At 42.6% G+C, this 19,678-nt stretch overlaps 1 protein-coding gene across 1 annotated transcript in view; it reads right to left on the minus strand.

Annotated features, from left to right (window-relative positions):
* Positions 1 to 4,889: 4,889 nt before the first annotated feature.
* The window catches only part of PIP5K1B (phosphatidylinositol-4-phosphate 5-kinase type 1 beta), a 282,690-nt gene continuing 267,901 nt past the window's right edge, over positions 4,890 to 19,678 (minus strand). Inside the window, exon 15 of the mRNA XM_058565703.1 lies at positions 4,890 to 5,621. Within this exon, the coding sequence (XP_058421686.1) occupies positions 5,619 to 5,621 (3 nt within the window). The 3' untranslated portion in view covers positions 4,890 to 5,618. The remainder of the gene's footprint in view (positions 5,622 to 19,678) is intronic.

Consider the following 19,678-nt stretch of genomic DNA (forward strand, 5'->3'; position numbering starts at 1 on the left):
TTGTTTTTTTGGTCTCTATTTCATTTATTTCTGCTCTGATTTTTATTATTTCTATTCTTCTACTGATTTTTGGCTTTGTTTGTTCTTCTTTTTCCAGTTCCTTTAGGTGCATTGTTAGATTGTTTATTTAAGATTTTTCTTGTTTGTTGAGATAGGCCTGTATTGCTATAAACTTCCCTCTTAGAACCGCTTTTGCTGTATCCCATAAATTCTGGCATGTCATATTTTCATTTTCATTTGTCTCCAGGTATTTTTTTATTTCTTCTTTGATTTCTTTGCTGACCCAGTCGTTGTTCAGTAGCATTTTGTTTAATCTCCACATATTTGTGGCTTTTCTCATTTTCTTCCTGTAGTTGATTTCTAGTTTCATACCGTTGTGGTCAGAAAGGATGCTTGGTATTATTTCAATCTTCTTAACAAGTCTCTTAAATTTATGGAGACTTGTTTTGTGGCCTAATATGTGATCAATCCTGGACAATGTTCCATGTGCATTTGAAAAGAACGTGTATTCTTTGGTTTTTGGATGGAATGCTCTGTATATATCTACTAGGTCCATCTGTTCTAGTGTGTCATTTAAGACCAATGTTTCCTTATTGATCTTCTGTTTGGATGATCTATCCATTGGTGTAAGTGGAGTGTTAAAGTCCCCTACTATTATTGTGTAACTGTCATTTCTCTTTTTATGTCTGTTAATAATTGCTTTATATATTTAGGTGCACCTACATTGGGTGCATAGATATTTACAAGTGTTATATCCTCTTGTTGGATTGTTCCCTTGATCATTATGTAATGCCCTTCTTTGTCTCTTTTTACAGTTTTTGTTTTAAAGTCTATTTTGTCTGATGTGAGTATTGTTACCCCAGCTTTCTTTTCATTGCCATTTGCGTGGAGTATCTTTTTCCATCCCTTCACTTTCAGTTTGTGAGTGTCTTTAGGTCTGAAGTGTGTCTCTTGTATGCAGCATATATATGGGTCTTGCTTTTTTATCCAATCAGCCACCCTATGCCTTTTAATTGGAGCATTTAGTCCATTGACATTTAAAGTAGCTATTGATAAGTATGTACTTACTGCCATTTTTTAACTTTTTTTCTCAGTGTTTTAGTAGTCCTTCTCTGTTCCTTTCTCCTTCTATAAAGAATTGATAGTCTCTTTAGTTTGACCTCTGTCTGAAAGCTCTACTCTTTAACTCCCCTCCTCCCTCATTTTATGTTTTTGATATCATATCTAACCTCTTTTTTGTGCATTTGTATCCATTACCCTCTTATCATGGAAATAGATAATTTTTCCTATTTGTGGTCTTCTCTTTTCCTCTTAAATCAGTCCCTTTAACATTTCTTGTAGCACTGGTTTCTTGGTGACAAACTCCTTTAATTTTTGCTTGTCTGGTAAATTTTTGATCTCTCCTTCCATTTTGAATGATAATCTTGCTGGGTAGAGTATTCTTGGCTGTTTTTTCCTTTTAGCACTTTAAATATATCATGCCACTCTCTTCTAGCCTGTAAGGTTTCTGCTAAGAAGTCAGCTGATAGCCTTATGGGGTTTCCTTTGTATGTAACTTGTCTTTCTCTTGCGGCTTTTAGGATTCTCTCTTTATCTTTAATTCTGGACATTTTGATTATGATGTGTCTTGGTGTGGGCCTCTTTGGGTTTATCTTGTTTGGGGCTCTCTGTGCTTCCTGTACCTGGATGTCTGTTTCCTTCCTTAGGTTAGGAAGTTTTCATCTTTTATTTCTTGAAATAGATTCTCTGCCCCTTTGTCTCGCTCTTCTCCTTCCAGGACACCTATATCACGGATGTTAGTGCACTTGATGTTGTCCCAGAGGTCCCTTAGACTGTCCTCACTCTTTTTAATTCTTTTCTCTTGTACCTGTTTAGCTTGGGTAATTTCTAGTTTTTCGTCCAGCTCGCAGATCCGTTCTTCTGTATCCTCTACTCTGCTTTTGAGTCCCTCTAGTGAATTTTTCATTTCCAGTATTGTATTCTTCATTTCTGATTGGTTCTTTTTTATATCTTCCATTTCTTTGTTGACATTCTCACTGAGTTCATCTATTCTTCTCCCCACATCAGTGAGCATCCTTAACACTCTTTGTTTGAACTCTCTGTCAGGTAGGTTGCTCATTTCTGTTTCACTTAGTTCCTTTTCTGGGGTTTTGTCCTGTTCCCTTACTTGGAATGTATTCCTTTGCCTCCTCATTTTGCCTCTTTCCCTGTGCTTGTGTCTGTGTATTAGGTAGGTCAGCTACGTCTCCTGCTCTTGGATAGGTGACCTTATATAAGTGATGCCTTAGGAGGCCTGTAGTGTGCTTCCCTCAGTTCTCAATGTTCCAGGGGTGACCCCTATGTGGGCTACATGTGTCCTTCTGTTGTGGCCTGTTTGCTCTCCCTGTAGGTGCCCAGGGAGGCTGAGTTATGCTCCTGGGCAGCTGTTGCAATGCTCAGCTGCTTGTAGCTGTTGTGGGCCCTTCAGTCTCTTTATCAGATGTGGGGAGCCCCAGCACAGTAGGCTGCAAGTTCTAATACCACATTTGTGTTGGTGTTGCAGTATTTCTTGTAAGTGAGTAGGCCCCCAGCGTGGCAGCTTGTTAGGCTCAGGGGCTTACAATTGCTATAAGCCTCCAGCCTTTAGGTCTCTTGTCAGCTCTCTGAGGATTGCAGCTGGGTGGGGCTGGCCTCAGGCAGGGGACCACCCAATTGTTTCAAGCTTTGGAAGGCGGGGCAAACCCCCTATGTGGGTCTTTGAGAAGCACAAGTCTTCTACAGCTGACAAGCCCTGCCGCCCACAGGTCCACACACACAGTCAACACAGTTCTGCCCTGTGTGCGCACACCGACCTCCCAAAGTGGACCCAGTCTCTCCATAGCGGGAGCCCCACACACTCCAACACTGCCCCACACTCTCCACTGGCTCCTTGTGCATGCCCTGTCCCACTGAAGCCGGCTCAGTTGCCAGGCCGCAGAGAATCTAGTCACCAATCTATGCAGGCCCACAAGATGCCTGAGGGCTTGTTGTTGGTTGGGGCCAGTCTCTAGGGTGGGCTGCCTGCCCTGGCTGAGCTGGATTAAATCCGTGCTCTAGTGGGTGGGGCAGACCTGGGCTAGCAGGCCTCAGGGAGAACTCCAATGGCGTCTGTGTCAGCACGCCTACACCAGGCCACAACAATGGCTGCCACCAATGTCCCAGTCCCTGGAGAGGTCTCACCTCTCACCGAGATGCACTCAGAGCCTATCAGGTGAGTCTCTTTTCACCACAGCACTGTGCACCTTTCTTTCTGCTGATTTTAGGTTGCTTTCTGAAACGAGTGAGTTTGCACGTGGGCCCTTTAAGAGCTGGTTTTAATTTCTTTGTGAACCAGCTTTTCTGGGGGTACGCCCCAATGTTTTAGTAGCAGGCAAAGTGAGATATTATGCCACTCGTCTCCATTGTGCTGGGTCCACAAAATGCCCCCAGTGGGAGTGCTCCCAGCTCAGGGTCCCGCTCCTCCAGGGAGGACTGCGTACCTGTGGGCTGCTCCCGGGCAGCTGTGAGGCACTGCGGCTCATGAAGGCACCATTTTTCCTCTCCAGAAGGGAGTTTCTGCCTCTTCCACCTCAATTAGGATTGTCCATTGTTGCAGGAGTTCCTCTTATCCAGTTTTCAGTTCTGTCTCAGGGGTAATTTTTCCACAAGTAGTTGTAAATTGGCTGTGTCTGCAGGAGGAGGTGAGTTCAGAGTCTGCTTACGCCACCATCTTCAAAATAACGGTTCTTAACATTTCTCTGGTCAAGGTCACTGTGAATTTGATGGAAATTATAGCCTTTCTCTTCATTAAGAAAACCTCGTATACACCAAGGTATACCCAACTTGTGAATATTTCATGGCCCTATTAATATCCTTCTATGACCTTCAGTGGGTCCTGGGCTAAGGACTCCTTCTTAGATAAATGGGTAGGTTTACAAATGGGACGGGGCAAGAGTGGGATTCCAGCTAGGTAAACCCTGTAGTGAGAGAGAGTATCTTCTATAGCGTTAAAATACGAGGGAGAGAGAGGCAAAGAATCCTCAGTAATCCACTTCAGTAGAATTTCCCACTGACATCCCAACCCAGGATAGTCTCAGCAGCAACTCTGCAGGTAAAATTACTACTTATACCGAGGAACCATGGCTCCAGGCTGCATTTACTAAAAGTTAATAAATACCATGTTTGCTTACAAGCATCAGCTTGCTTTAACTTGAAGCATTTTACACTGAGCATCTTACTCATCAGGAATGTCTTGCTGCAGCCTCAGTCATTTTGCTGATGATTTTTCTCCCCAGTATATGATCATGCAACCTCTTAAGCTTCTGCTGCTTAGGACACTCATGAGATGGTATACATGCCATTAATTGCTTAAAATATTCGCTGCCCCTCTCTGCTGAGTCCATTCCTATGTGAGAAGTATACTTCCCACCCCTTTGATGTCAGACTTGTCAATGTCATTTGCTTTGGCCAGTGCAATGGGAGAAGTACTGTAAACCGCATTTAAGCAGAAACTTTATGAGCTCCTGTCACTTGGTTCCACTATCACTTTTTTTCTTCTGCCATAAAAGTGGCATGTCTTACATAGGAGCTTCTCTGGATCCCCTATCCAGAGATTTATGTTTATTTGTTATCACAGCATAACATAGTGAAAGCTGACTAATACACCAGGACATTTGGGAAAGCCTCTTGGACGAGTTGAGCAGAATCGGCTATTGAGTCTTTCCTCAGGGCCCAGAGAATTTTCTCTCCATTTTCATCTGTCGTGAGAGTCAGTTTGTTGAGGATTCCCAAATATCTAAAAATGAGGAGTGCCTAGGTTCTTTCTTTTTAATTAATAAAAGAAATGTAAAGACCATAAACCATTGGAATTAATGTACTACCACAATTGAGAACAAAATATTTTATTTCTCTCAATAAAACTATAGTTTACAATAGTATTTACTAAATAAATTATATAATTTCTCTTTTACAAGCAAAACTAAATCACAAATATTTCAAAGACAATGTATATACACAACATAAGGCCTTTCATAAATAGCTTTGCTTTTCTCATTTCACTAGTAAACAGTGAAAAAATCTTTATAGAAGCTAGTTTTCTATAAAGTATATGCAGACCTATTACACTGATCTTTATATGAAACCAATTTCAACTTTTAATGACATGGGCTATGATTATAATTTTGCAAAAAAGAGCAGAATTTATACTTTATTTACCATTTTGCATGGATGGATTTTTAAAAATATATAAGCAGATTACATATGTTGCTTCTGTATAATCACCGGATGCATGCAAAATGAAATAATGCAAGTGTCAATAGGAAAATAGCACTTCCAAGTTCAAAAAGGTGATTGGCAATGGTATAGAAAGCAGCTTAAATATAGTTCATGCAGTTCTTCACAGTTGAGCAAGCAACAGCAAATGATAGAATAGTGTGGTATTTTTCACATCACATCTGCTGATCAGCCTATGGTCCAAGGCTCCCAACATCTCAAACTCCCAAATCCAGTTGATCACTACTCGGTGTCGTGGGGTTCAGCCAAGTTCCTTTGGGTAGTTCTGGATTCTCTCCCACGACTGTGTTCATGTCTCATCCATTGGCTTAGCTGGTCACCATTTTCATTTACTGGGGGAATAAAAAGAAAGAAAGCAGCTGTAAGACTAAGTTTGGGCATCAATTTATAACTGCTCCTTATAAGTAGGAACACTGGTTCATTATTCTTCCCAATGTCTTGTGCCTGGGAAATGTGCAGGGAGAGGTGGGGTGTGTTAGGCTTGGGATTCTTCTGCAATGATTAGCACAGCATCTGCTTCTCTGGTGGACCCACGACATGTTGATTACACCATGGTTTATAAAGTCCCTACTAAATCACAGCACCGTGCTACGGACTTGGAAAGAAACAATGCTGGCCAAGACACACTCTTGCCCTCCAAGGCTTTTGGGGTGTGCTGTGGTATGTCAGGCCTGAGGCCAATCAGAATAACTTGAACATGGTCTTGAACTCCTGAATGCTGGGTTCATTTTCGAATACTATCCCTGTGGCTAAGGAGTAAAAATATGTCTAGCAAATATTTAACCTAAAACAGTAACCATTTAAGATAAGAGGCAGCTAATTCAACTTGTGACAGTTGTACTAACATATATATGGGGAAGCAGTACCATGTTCTGTCTTTAGAGGCAGACATAGTGGGTTAAATCTATTGATTTCCTAATTAGTATAGCTACAGGACATTACGCAAGTTACTTAACCTTCTTTGTACCTTATTTATCTGTAAAATGGGGTAATAAACCCTACTTTATAGGGTAGTTGTAAGGGATAAAGTTTTCCGTGGAGAGACAGTGTGTGTATATATATATATGTGTGTACACACACACATACACACATACATGATATACACAAATTATATTCATATCATTTAGGCACAGTGCCTAGCATATGCTAGTGCTCCCAAAATAGTAGTTAAGAAGGTTGGAGCTGGGATCACAGAGATTGTGTGGCTCAAAATCTCCATTTGGAGGCTGAAAAAACTTGAGTAAAAAGTTTGAAATGACTGAAAATTATTAGGAAAGAAACTATTTCATCATGTAATTTGAGCCTATTGTGAGTTGAAATTAACTTACCACTTTGTTTAATGGTTTGTTCCCTCTTATTAATCTGTTAGAGAGGTTTGCCTGTGTAAAAGCACAACATGCTCAAATTGTTACTCAGAAATAATCTTGCAGAAATAGCTCGAGTGTTGTGAGCTACAGCAGCAGGCTAAAGGGAAGCTGCCCACCTTCTCAGGACAGATGCCTTTACGGTGGACTTTAGGCTCATCTGATAACTTTGATGTGTGGTGCATACAATCAGTGACCTAAAAACCCCACTTAAATGATAAGGTCCTACTAATTAACTAGATTTATGAGTCCTGCTTTCTTAAAAACAAAAAACACAAGGAAGTGATAGTTCTGCTCCACTCATCCTATAGATCAGAGCTGGATTTCTGTTTCTAGTGACAAACTCAGAGGGACATTGGTGCCTGAGACGATCCACCAGTAAAAGGCTCCAAACCCAGGACCCCATGGAAATGGCTAAAGACCTGGGCTTTTCGGTCTAGAAAACAGGAGACATAGAGATGGGGTATAACAGCTGTCTTTGAATATCTGAAGGCTAGCCATGGGGAGGAAAGGGTTAGGTATTAGTTTAGTCCCAGGACACCTGAAAGTGTGATACTGTCATCAACAATAGTGGCACAGATGGCTGTGATCCTAGGGGTGGGGGTTGGAATATCAGAATGTAAGAAGTGAGCAGAGTGGTAACAGCTTTACCCCTCCCAGTCCCCCCCCCACCAAGTATCCTGATAATCATGTCCTCCCCCAGGCACATGAGCCCAATTTGCCATCTCTTGAGACCCAATGAGTGAGACTAAATGGCTCCAAGACCAGAACTGGGACAATTTGGTGGAAGCCAGTTTTGCTTCAACCTGAAAGTGTTTTCTAACCAGAGTAAAGAAATGAGTGGTCACTGAAGGAGGGCTGAGGCCGACCAGCCTCTGGGTAGAGCTGAGGCAGTAGACCTGGCACCCAGAAGGCACTGGATACCTGGTGGTCAGTAGAGAAGTCTCAGGCCATCCTGGGTGGGCTGTCAGATGATCACAAAGTTCCATTCAACTACAAGATTCTATTAAATACTGTTTACGAATTTATGCACCAAATAACTCAGAATATTGTTAATAGTAATTTATATAATAGGAACTATCTGAAAAAAAAGGAATATTTCTGGTATTTCTCATAAAATTGGCTAAACTTATAATTTAGTAAAAAACCAAACACGGCCATATAATAAAATATATTCTCCTTAGTATTAAAAATGAGTCATTTCCAGCTCTGGTCATAAAAAATCCTTTATAGTCACTAAGTTTTTTTTTTTTAATGAAGATGTTATAGAAGTTTCTATAAACTTCTGTAAACACCCACCCTCACACCCAGGGCATAAGAATGTCAAAGTTGGGTGAGCACTGCCAACTCTATATCCATGTAATAATATAATCCTAGTATGACACGACTGATTACATGAAAGCGTCCATTTTGCACTAATTTGTAACCCTAATAAAACCAGGTGGCCTGAGGTCTTTAAGTCTTCTGTGGGATCTGCTTCTGTGTCTCCCTGCTTGTAAACATGGCCACAGCGAGAAGGCTGCAGAAAGCAATTATCCCTTACTTAGTATAAAATGTGCTATAATTTTCCTTTCTTGAAATCATAACCCACAAGTCCTATATTAGCCGTCACTGAACAGACATAAGCACCAGCTGTCTACCCTAGAAGAGAATGATAGCTTGACTTTTTTCTTCAAAATGTGGCACGTATACGAGTCCCTGCAGCTCTCCAACATGAAGATGGGCTCTTTAAGGATTCAGCCCTCTCCTGACATGGTGGCTTTAGAAACAGAGATGGAAACTGGTGCTTTGGCAAGAGACCCCAGCCAGATCTCAGAGATGGGATGACAAACAGAATGACAATTCAGCTGTCACCAGCTGAACTGCTGTGTGTACACACATACACAATCATTTGTCCACAAAGATATCACGGCTTCTTCCTATGCATGTGATACTCTGAGATTCCATGATATATTTTAAATTCTGAGACCTGAAGGTAAGGGTGTGATAACAGTTGGTATGAAAAGTAAAAGCAGAGTATTTAGGTATTTCTGTGGCCTTAAGCCCTAGTGCTGTGTCTTCCACATATGTGTGTTTATGTGGGGGTGTGTGTGTGAGAGTATTTATTTCCACTTAAACTCTAATGCACACATGTGGTCTAAGACTGCAAAGCTTTTTCAATATTAAAATTGTTTAAAACACAGAGAAATAAAGGAAAAGAGCAAATTAAACGCAGTCTGCTCACTAACCAAGAAGCCCTTTATGAGGGTGGACTGCACTGTGGGGAAGCCAGATACCCCAGGGGGACGCCAAAAGTAGGGCACTCCCAGGTGGGCTTCCTAACTTAAGGGGGTCTAAGTTCACTTTTCAGAGCCATGGTAGGGCATCAGAGGTGAGAAGTTTCTTCTCTGAGGTCTCATTTCTGGGTTCATTTCCAACCCTCTCTTTTTTTTCAACCTTTTCCCTGAAACAATACACACCTTCACCCTACTGTTTAAAAAACATATTTAGCCAATAGAATTTCACAAGATCTGGAATGTGGTATGAGAAAATTTAGGGCAGAGCTGAAACAAAAGGCAGAACTGCATGACAGTCAGATTGGCCAAGTCCGTGGAGTCTCCATATTCCACGAGCTCTTAACCTCAGGAGTGAGGTTCTTTTTTAACTACACCTACCTCAGGGTTCAGCCCCAGGGCCCCGTGAAAGCAGCATCTTTCCCTGCCTGGGGTCCAAACCCTTATCTTGGTTTCAAGTTGAAATTCTTTGCCAAAATACCTCCGAGGAAAACAGGGATTTCTCTCCAGGCTACTGTCAGCTGTACGTCTCTTATTTCCTTTTCCTATACCAAACCCCTGTTTCCATCAGCAATTCCTGAATTCTGCTTTTGCCAGCCCTGCTCTGTTTCTTTTCTGTTTTCTATTGTTCTTATCCTTTGGCCTATGTTCCTTCTGTTGCCCTGAGAGCGCAGGAACTCGCCCTGCCTCGCTCCACTCATTTAGTCTAAACTCAGAGCATCCCACAAATGCACAAACAGCTTTCACGATGCCTCACCCTAATATCATCCCCTTGGCTCTGGAGCCCCCTCCATCTCCGGGTTCACCAGATTGCTTTCTCAGAGATCCCTGAATTGCAAACACCAAGCGGCCTCCACTGGGCTCTGGGAAGTCTTGAATCTTTTTTTTTTACCTAAGGTTCTATATTTACATTTTATTATATTCCTAGCTACCTCACAGTGGGGGTTACTTCACAAGGCACAACCACTTGGGGATAGATTGAAGTGGGGGATCTCTTTGTGCAACAGCAGCAGGAACCCAAAAGCTCAGCATTTTCTTAGGAGGTGAGATGACTCTTAGGAGGTGAGTGCTACAGAAATCCGGACACAGTGGATGAAGAGAGTCACGTCACGCTGCTGTGGGGTTTTATAGAGGGATGGAACCTTAGCGAAGCTTGGGTCCAACTTTCCTACCTTCGCACTTAAATATTTAGACTCAGAGGTTAAATTACTCTTTCCCAAGGACCAGGGACTCCAGGGCTTTAACAAAGAACCTTGAGGCAGAAGGTGGGACTTAGAATATCCTTGAAGGTAGTTTTCATCTAAGTTGTACAGACCCATCTTGTGCCTGATCTGGTAGAAGGCTGAAGTCCGAGGTGTTGGCAACACATGGATGCCAGGCCTCCTGCCAGCCTCCCAGTGCCCTAACAAAGGGTCCCACACCAACTAGCGGGTAAGCTACTGAGAAGGTGAGAAAAGACCCAAGGAAAAAGCCGGCACTCATCTGGGATGTCTCATGGGATGGATTTAGGATTATGGCCTCTCATTTCAAAACTGTTAGTGCAGCAGCAATATTTTAACACAGTTCCCTGCCTGATTAATTTGTTTTCCAAAAACCCAACAGAAGCCTGAGGGCATCAATCATTTATAGGGCTGACAATTCTACAGTGGCCTTTCCAGCACTTGAGTGACTTCTGCTAATTGTAAATCCAACAGTTACCTTCTTATCTAACTTATCATATAGCCCTGGGGCCGCAAATGAATTCACTCTGATCCCTGCTTCTGCCACATTTGGAAAATGTTGGAGGGAGGAATATGGTCCTGATTTCATTCGAAAAGAGCACTGCCTTTGGATGAGGCCATTGGCTTCTCTCTCACCTATGCAGAAGGAAAGCATAAGATGCCAGAGGCACCAGATCATGGTCCAGAAGCCAGGAACTAGAAGCTGCATCCCCATGAAGTCTTTCCTCTCAGGTACTATTTTTTTTAGAGGTACCATTTTTTTTTTTTTTTTACAAACACACAATAACCATTATGGGTTGAATTGTATCTCCCCAAAATTCTCATATTGAAGTTCCTAACCCCCAGTACTTCAGAATATGACCTTATTTGGATATGGGGTCTTTACAGAGGCAATCAAGTTAAGATGGGTCACTAGGGTGGGCCCTAATCCGATGACTGACGTCCTTATAAAAAGGGGAAATTTGGACTCAGAGACAGATACACAGAGGGAAGACAGTGTGAAGACACGTGGAGAAGACAACCGTCTATAAGCCAAAGAGAGATGCCTGGAAAGATCCTTCCCTCACAGCCTGCAGAAGGAACCAACCCTGTGACAGCTTGATCTTTTACTTGTAGCCTCTGGAAGTGTGAGACAAATTTCTGTTCTTTAAGCCACCCAGTCTGTTATGGCAGCCCTAGAAAACTAATACAGTAGCCATTCCTGGGATTTAGAAAATTGTTTTTTTTTTTTTTTTTAAATAAGACTCTATATTTGAATTTTATTATACTTACTCTTATCCCCTATTGGGGGTTATGTCAAAAGCTACAGCCACCCTGAGGGTTGAGTGGCTGTGAGGGACGACCTGTCAAAGATGGAAAGTGAAGAAAAGGCTTTTTCTACCCCATATTTGTTGATACTTTGTTCAAGTTGCTGCCTGAGCAGTAGAAAGATGCATTTTCTGTGCTGAATCCCCAGACTGCTAAGGGGCCCTTCCAGAGAGTCTCAGGTGGAACCGGCCTTGATGGATGAGAGAGGCACGCTTGGATCCTAGGGAAGATTAGCACCTTCATTTTTGCACGTTATTGTAATTGTAGCCTCCGGTCCAACTTGAAGGGTTGTGGATGCTGGGCCTGTCAGAGGGAGCTGCCTTTAATGTCTGAAGGATGTGCCTCTGCTGAACGTGCACACACGGCACTGAGAGGCTACGATCAAGTACTGTACATGGAGTGGAAACAGTCCATTGAGCAGCACACTCGCTCCTAATTGGGTTTTAATTCAGACTTCAATTGCTCGTTATCCCTCTTGGTCAGAGGTGCTTTCTACCAGCAGGTGGCAGTAGGGTTTGCTGAAAGCAGGAACACAATCACAAGCCCCATTCATAAACTAGAGTGTGGTAGGAGCCTCCCTGGGTTCACCTTAGCTTTGCCTTGCGTTAGAGGAAAAATGCACTTGATTCTAACTGGCCAACCATCTTACCAGGGGATCCTAGGGGAGTGACAAAGTTCTCCCTTACATCTAGCACAGAAGAATCATAGGGTGCTCAGAGCTGAAGAACCCTGCCAACAAGCACAGTGGATCTCCGCCCTCAGTGTATGGGGAGCTTTTAAAAATACCAACACCCTGGTCCACCCTCAGGGATTTTATTTCTAACACATGATATGTCCCCAACAGGTGACTGTGTCTGTTAATGCATTCATTTACCTGACATCTTTTTGTGAGGAATCCAAAGAAACTTGGAAACATCTACCCAACCTCACAACGACTTAGCCAGGGAGATGAGACGTGAATGGAAAAAGGGGCCAGGTGGGGTAAGGACCAATGCACAGGCCCCTCAGTGAGGCTTGAATAGTGTCCCCCCAAAATTCATGTTCACTTGAGACCTCGGAATGTGACCTTGTTTGGAAATATGGTCTTTGCAGATGTAATTAGTTAAGATGAAGTCATACTGAATGAAGGGAGGCCCTAAATCCAATGACTGGTGTCCTCACAAGAAGAAGAAAGGACACAGAGAGGTAGAGAGAGGCACAGGGAAGAAGGTAACATGGAGATGGAGGCAGAGATTACAGTGATTGCAAGTCAAAGAACGCCAAAGCAACGCCAAGTCTGTGGAGCTACCAGAAGCTGGAGGAAGCAAGGAGGGATCCTCTCCTAGAGCCTGCAGAGGGAACATGGCCCTGCTGACACCTTGGTCTCGGACTTCTGGCCTCCAGAACTGCGAGACAATACATTTCTGTTGTTTAAGCCACCTAGATTTGGGTACTTTGTTTTATGGCAGTCCTAGGAAACTAACACAGAGACCAACCAAAGGGAAGCCAAGTCCTCAGATCCCTACTCCTGAGCCCTCCTCGCACCATTCATCACACGCCTTATTTTGTACCAAGTATGCAGCACTTACACATTCTCCCTTCTATAAATTTTCCCATTCCTCCTCAGATCCCAGGAGAGCAAATGGTATGAATGAGGATAGCCCTGTTCACTAGGTCCATGGGAATAATTTAAAGTTGCTTCCTCTAAAATTCTCATTTGTTCCTAACCTAGTTCCTTTTGATAAAGTTTGCTATTTGTTTCCTGCAGGCTCAGGGCCTGGTAGACCCCAAGTTCACACCATTAGAGACTGTTCTTCCTCAAACACTCTTTTCCCAAGAGTTGGAAAGGCTCAGGAGACTGGCAAACACTGGCTTCCTGTGACAAGGAGAAGACAGAAATAGAAATCAGAAAAAGCAGCAAGAGGGAGAGTCTGGAGGGAGTGGGGAAGGGGAGAGGCCAGTGTGAGGAGGCAAAGAACGAAAAATGATGGGGCCACCATGGTGGCCCTGGATGTACTAGGAGACTCGGGCAGGCTGAAGAGCAGAACTCACCTTGAGAAAGGCAGAAATGAAGCTGGCCTGTGAGGCCACGATTCACTGTAAAGCTAGGACATAACAGAAAAAAATCTGCTAAGGTAGCCCTGCAAACTTATTTAATTGCTATCTGGGCCCAATTTAACTGAAACACCAGTATAACTCCAATTCCCTAAGCTAATCCTTAAACAGTAGATTAAAAAAACCAAAACCTATGGGTGACCTAATCCAGACCAGCGGGGTTGCCTCATGAATTTGAAGTTTGCTTCACTCTTGTTTCCGACAGAAATCCCTTATAGGTGCTGTGGGACTCAGGGAGTGGGATCCATTTTTTCAGCTCCTTCACGTGATTTAGAAATATTATTTGGCTAATGACTTAAGGGGGCCGAGCATTTCTGGAGATAAACAAAGGGCCCTATTTTGCCCTTTCTGAAATCTCTTTCTTTCTCCACCATGTGGTCATATGGCGGCAGGAAGCGGCATTCTGGTTCAATGCCTTACAAGCCAAAGGCAGCGTCTGCCTTTTCTCCTCCTACTTTGCTCTCACTAAAATCTACCAACAACTCGAGCAGCGTCTTTGCTTGGTGGGGAATCCAACTCTGCTGAGAAGCAACAGAATTGCCACTGTTTCAAATTAACACCCCTTGCGGCAGCCAATACTGGCTCAAACAATGAGTGATTAGAGAGAGGCGATACTTCACATGAAAGTCATTCACCTCCGGGCCAACGGAGTCAAATCCAGAAATGCGGTTTCTCGTGCCAAAAAGTTCCAGTGAATTTTCTAAGACCCCCGTGACCTAATTTAAAGTGTTTTTCTTCTTTTTCTCAGGCTTTTCTCATCCATAATAGTATGGTAAGCTGCTAATTCAATCATTTTCGCTCCTCTGCAACCCTTCGTCCTGTGATCAAAGAGTATTATTAACCACCCTAAAGACACATTAAATAATCAAGCTGCCCAACAGCTGCACATCAGAGCACTAATCTCCGGCGCTGGCGTGGCTGGAAAATGCTGGAACCGTTTCTTCTCCTTCGCCCGCAGCGCTTTTTGCATTTCAAACAGCCATTCTGCAGAGACCCATATCTGGGTGAAAGTACATATTATTGAGAGGATGTTCATATGGAAAGTGTAAAAAGAAAAGGGCATGACCTCAGGACTAAATAGAAGAAAGTCATTGTTCTGTGGCAACCATCTTTCAAATTTCTATATTATCAAAAAAGCAAGTCATTGTTCTGTGGCAACCATCTTTCAAATTTCTATATTATCAAAAAAGCAATCACATTATCTCCCCCTTACCCATCCATTCCCAGCCAGTCATAAAAGGACACTCTCACCCGCAACATTTTTCAGCTGCAATGGCTTTGTTGGCTGTTCCTCTTCCCATTAACACCAAATTGCCTTCTACATCAGGCAAGGAAGCTGCCTTAGGAACTGAAATAACAGCTACCGTGACGGCGTCAGTCCGTAGAATGTCGGGGACGCTTCAAAAAGTGGAATCTAGCTCTATTATGAAAACTGCATGATTGCCCCTTTTAAATCAATTGAGTCTGCTCATCTCTGTTGTATTCTTTTAAATACCCTAATCTGTGTCATCAACTCAAAATTCAATGGAAAACACATCTTTGGTCATTGGATAAAATCATCTTCAAAAACACTTCCCTTGATTTGAATATTTGCAAATGAATCAGACAGCCTGGAACGCTACAGCGTGATGGTGAACGGCCTTTTCAAAGCCGTGCAGGATAGCGAGGAACCTGGAGCCTGAACCAAATGCTTTAATAAGGATGATGGAACAATTAGCTGCCTTTTAAGGTAACCTATCCTTTAATTTCATGTCCAATCACAGGAAAAAGCAGGAGAGCTGGCCTAATTTACATGCACATAATGTGGGTGGATCCCTAAAAAGGAAATTTCATGTTATCTGGTGTGCATAAATCATTTGGGTTTAAATCATATATTTTTAAAGGGATATAAACAGTTTTGTCCACCAGTATACAAATAAGAGCACCAGGGGATTAGGTTACAACTGCCAATACTGAAAAAAGGAGGAGAAACATTACAAGAGAAATCTGAATATGTGTGGTTACAACACTGAGCACAGTGTCACCACAGAAGCCTCCCACTGCCCTTCAAGTAAGGATGGCTATGATTAAGAGGACTCTAATTAGGTCAAGAGGAAGGAGAGATGGAGGTGTAGGCAAGATCGGTTTTCCCTTCTCGCCCTTTTCTTTTCCATTCACTCTTTCATAGGGTAGAGGCAAATGAAAACAGAGAAGGGAGGCCAATGAGTTGTATCCTTTCAGATCTGGAAGAGCATGCAAAATCAAAAATAAAAATCCCCAGCACAAAAACACACCCTGGAATTACAAGTTAATGGTGCAGAACTTTAGCTGTATTGCCATAAAATTTAAATACTGTGAAAGGTTGTGGTAGCATATGTGATAAAACAGTGAAATTTGGAGAAACACCTGTAGCTACTCTGGAAAAGCCTTATTTCTGCAACTCCTTATAATTCAGAAGTCGTCACAGCCAGTCAGAGCTGGAAGGGGTCTTAGAGGTGATTTAATGATCCATTTTATAGATGAGAAAAGTGAGGCCCCAAAAGAGTGATTAATTCAAGGTTATTGATTAATGACAGGCAGAGATAGGCATAGAATCCAGGTGCCTATTTCTTTCTAATTAATTTATGTCCCATTTGGTTCTGTAACAGACGAAGGGACTAAGTTAAAGCACTGGAACAACTGTGTGGGGGACCATTTCTGGGGATCCATCAGGTCTTTCCTAATAATACCAAGATGTTATTTGCCTTTTCCTTCTCATTCCCTCTGTGGGTGTGCAGTGGAGAACAATGATGTGCCATATCTCAACAGACGGCTACAGAAACAGGTAGAGGATCCAGCCTCTTCCAATAAGCCAGACATTAGGGATTTCAAAAATGTAAAACAATGCCACTCTTCTAAGTTTATTTTTGTTCTGGAAAATAGTTATCTTCATAAAAATATATTTAAGATAATAGATTTATTTTAAATGAATTAATGAATAAATATAAAATATTTTTCTCATTTTTAATTTTTAAAATATGAAATATTGATAGATAAAATCCACATACACAAAAGCTCTTTGGGATCCTCAATAATTTTTAAGAGTGTAAAGGGGTCCCGAGATCAAAAGTTTTAAGAACTGCTGAACTAGAACATCAAAAAACAGTCAGAAAGGAAAAAATGATAAAAGTGGAATTTTACAAAAACTATTCTTAACACAAAACCCCCACTCCTTCCTTTTTGGATCCATCTCTCACCTTCATAAGGAGCATGATTCCAATGAGATGGATGTGAGACTTGTATCAATAACCAATAACAGCTACAGTGATAGGTGCTTCATGGTTTCGGGTTTAGGGAGGAGCTGGATTTGATTTTGGCTCTGCCGTTTTACCAGCTCTGAGAACTGGTCAGTTAAGCCTCAGTGCCCTGATCTGTATGAATGGAGATAAACAGAACCCCTCCCATCATGAAAGAGCTGGTGTAAGAAGAGACTGGGACAGTGCCGGGCTGATGGTATGTGCTCAGCTTAGCCATTATTATTATTGTTCAAAATCCTGTGCTCTTCCAACAATACCAAACTCTTCCCCTTACACTATTTTCCTTGAAGTTTCACATTCCATGTGGAAATTTAAGAAGAATCAATGCTTATTAATTTAAATTTGTTTGTGTATCCTTTTTCCTCTATATTTTTCATGCTACATTACCTTGTCTGATTTTGGACAAATCCTTTAACTTCTCTGGGTCTAATCTGAGTATTGCAAAGGCAGCATAATTCCTCATCCAGGCACCATATAGCTCAGCAATGAAGAGCGTGGCTCTGGGCTAGTCTCCACTGGTTTGAATCCCAGCTCTTATTGATGACTGGCTGCATAACCTGGGCCAAATTGCATGCCTCAACTTCCTTATCTGTAAAATGGAGCTAGTAACCACATCTGCCTCATGGGGTTGCAGCGAGGAGTCAATGAGTTAACATATATAAAGTATTTAGGACAGTGCCAGGCATGTAGGAAACACTCAAAAATGTTTCATAACTTATTGTTGTTAGCTACAAAGTAAGATTAGGCTAGATCAGTTTTTCTCCAAATTTGGTAAGAAAAATTTCTACTGTCTTGTTACCTTCTCCACAGCCTGACTCTCCTGTCTCTTTCCTCTCCTGTCCTCCAAGGCTTCTGAACCACACCAAATGCTGTGCTGGGAAGACTGGTCAGCTGACCACACCAGCCAGCTCACCACCACCACTGTCTCTTTCAGTTCTAACCTCCCATGATTCCTTTATTTCTAATTGGTCCTCAACTGCCCTCAATACAACCGACAATGAATACTGTGGCTTTTCCCTGTGGCGTCTGAGGCATTATCCTTTTCTGAAATGCTTTGCTTTCCAACGTCAAATACAGACATAAGAAAGCAATCAAGTTAGACACTAATAAAACCAAATAAACAGCAGTAGTCTTATAAATGAAACCGATAGTACCAAGGAGGAACAATCAAAACGACTAAACAACCTTTCTACCAAAGGAATAAGGGATAACAAATGAGGAAGTGGCACCAGCAAGGCATTGAATCACCTGTGATTCTGCATTCCACTCAGGAGTATCACATGCCCCGGTGGGTGCAAATGCGGTTTTGGTCAAGACACACACAAGTGGCAGGAACTCAGCTCATGAAGATGAGACTTCACTCCTTCCACATTTTCTTTCAGCCTTCCTGACAAACTTACCATGGGACCAAAAAAGTACTGTGATTTCTTTTCCTATTTCATTCCCTATCTTCTTGGTCGTGGAGAGGGACGACCTTACCAATTCTTCTGTAAGGATTTTGCAACATACTATAAATTATTTTTAAAGTGAGGGCAGTGTAGGGAGGAGCATTGCTCAGTGGAAAAAAATTGTGTGCTACAATCAGGATAGTCACAGGTTGTAAAAAAAAAAAAAATTCTGTTCACAATGGTTGGGGGTGGTGTGCAGCTATTTTATAGAGGGTCAAGGAAAGCCTATCTGAGAAGGACATGTTTGGGCTGAGACCTGAAAGAAGTGAGGGAGAATGGAACAGCTGAGAAAGAGTGTCCAGACGGGAACAGAAAATGCAAGGGCCAGAGGTAGAAATGTGCCTGGTCTGCGGGAGGAACACCGAGGAGGCCAGTGTGGCTGGAACAGCATTGGCAAGGAGTAGAGGCAGGGGTGGAGGTCAGAGAGTGCGGGGCTTAGACCGGCATAGGCCCTTGAGGACTCAGAATTTTGCCCGGGAGAGGTGGGAAGACACGAGAGGGCCTTGGGCTGAGAAGTAACATTCTGGGTGACTGATGTACTGCAGAGTACACTTGAGGGGACACAGTGCTAGGTTGGGGGATATGGAAAAGCATAAAATGGGGGTGTAGGGTTGCGCTGCTATGGGACACACAGCAAGCGGTGTCAATTCCCGACGTTGAGCTTGCACACCAAGAGTGATGGAGAGTATTGGCTCAGGCTTGGCAAACTTCAAAAAGCAGAAAATTCCAAATCAACATTTCCTGTTTCACGTGATTTTGTGCAGGTGTACAAGGACGTGGAGAATGCATGAGATGTACTCTGCCGGGAAAATACTCAGTCTCCTCTTTTACAGTCTAGCCCATCAGGGTATCTTTCTAGACCTCATCTAACTTGACAGGCACGAAAGGGTGTTCACACTTATCATCCTCCAAGCAGCCTTGTGAGGTGGGCATTATTTCCCTCCTTTGGCAAATGAGGACAGACAGTCGGAGAGGTTCCTGTCCAGATCACACAGCTGGCTGGTGACAATGGAGAGAGGGAGGGAGCCAAGATTCTTTGGCACTGAATTCAGGTTCTTCCCACAACCTGGTTCTGTGCCTCTTAAGCTCCCAATTTATCAAGGCAGTAATCCCCAAATGAAGAAGATTCACACATGAGGGGATACAGCTGAGTCAAAGAAGACATTACGTTGTTTGGAATAACACCAAGAAGCCCACTTTGCCTCATCATTAGGGGATTTGTTTTCTTACTACATGTGGCGACTTAGTCTCTTACCTTAGATATTCTCTTATGTAATGTTCTATGTGAACTGTGGGAAAACATGGCTGGTGAAAAGACACACCATTTGTAGCAGTGATAGGGTGCCATTGTTTCTTTTAAAACCCAAGCATGCCTGGTCTTACAGAACTTTTTCTTGTGTAATCCAT

The sequence above is a fragment of the Diceros bicornis genome, chromosome 22, assembly GCF_020826845.1.
Source record: "Diceros bicornis minor isolate mBicDic1 chromosome 22, mDicBic1.mat.cur, whole genome shotgun sequence".
In the NCBI taxonomy this organism is placed as follows: domain Eukaryota; kingdom Metazoa; phylum Chordata; class Mammalia; order Perissodactyla; family Rhinocerotidae; genus Diceros; species Diceros bicornis.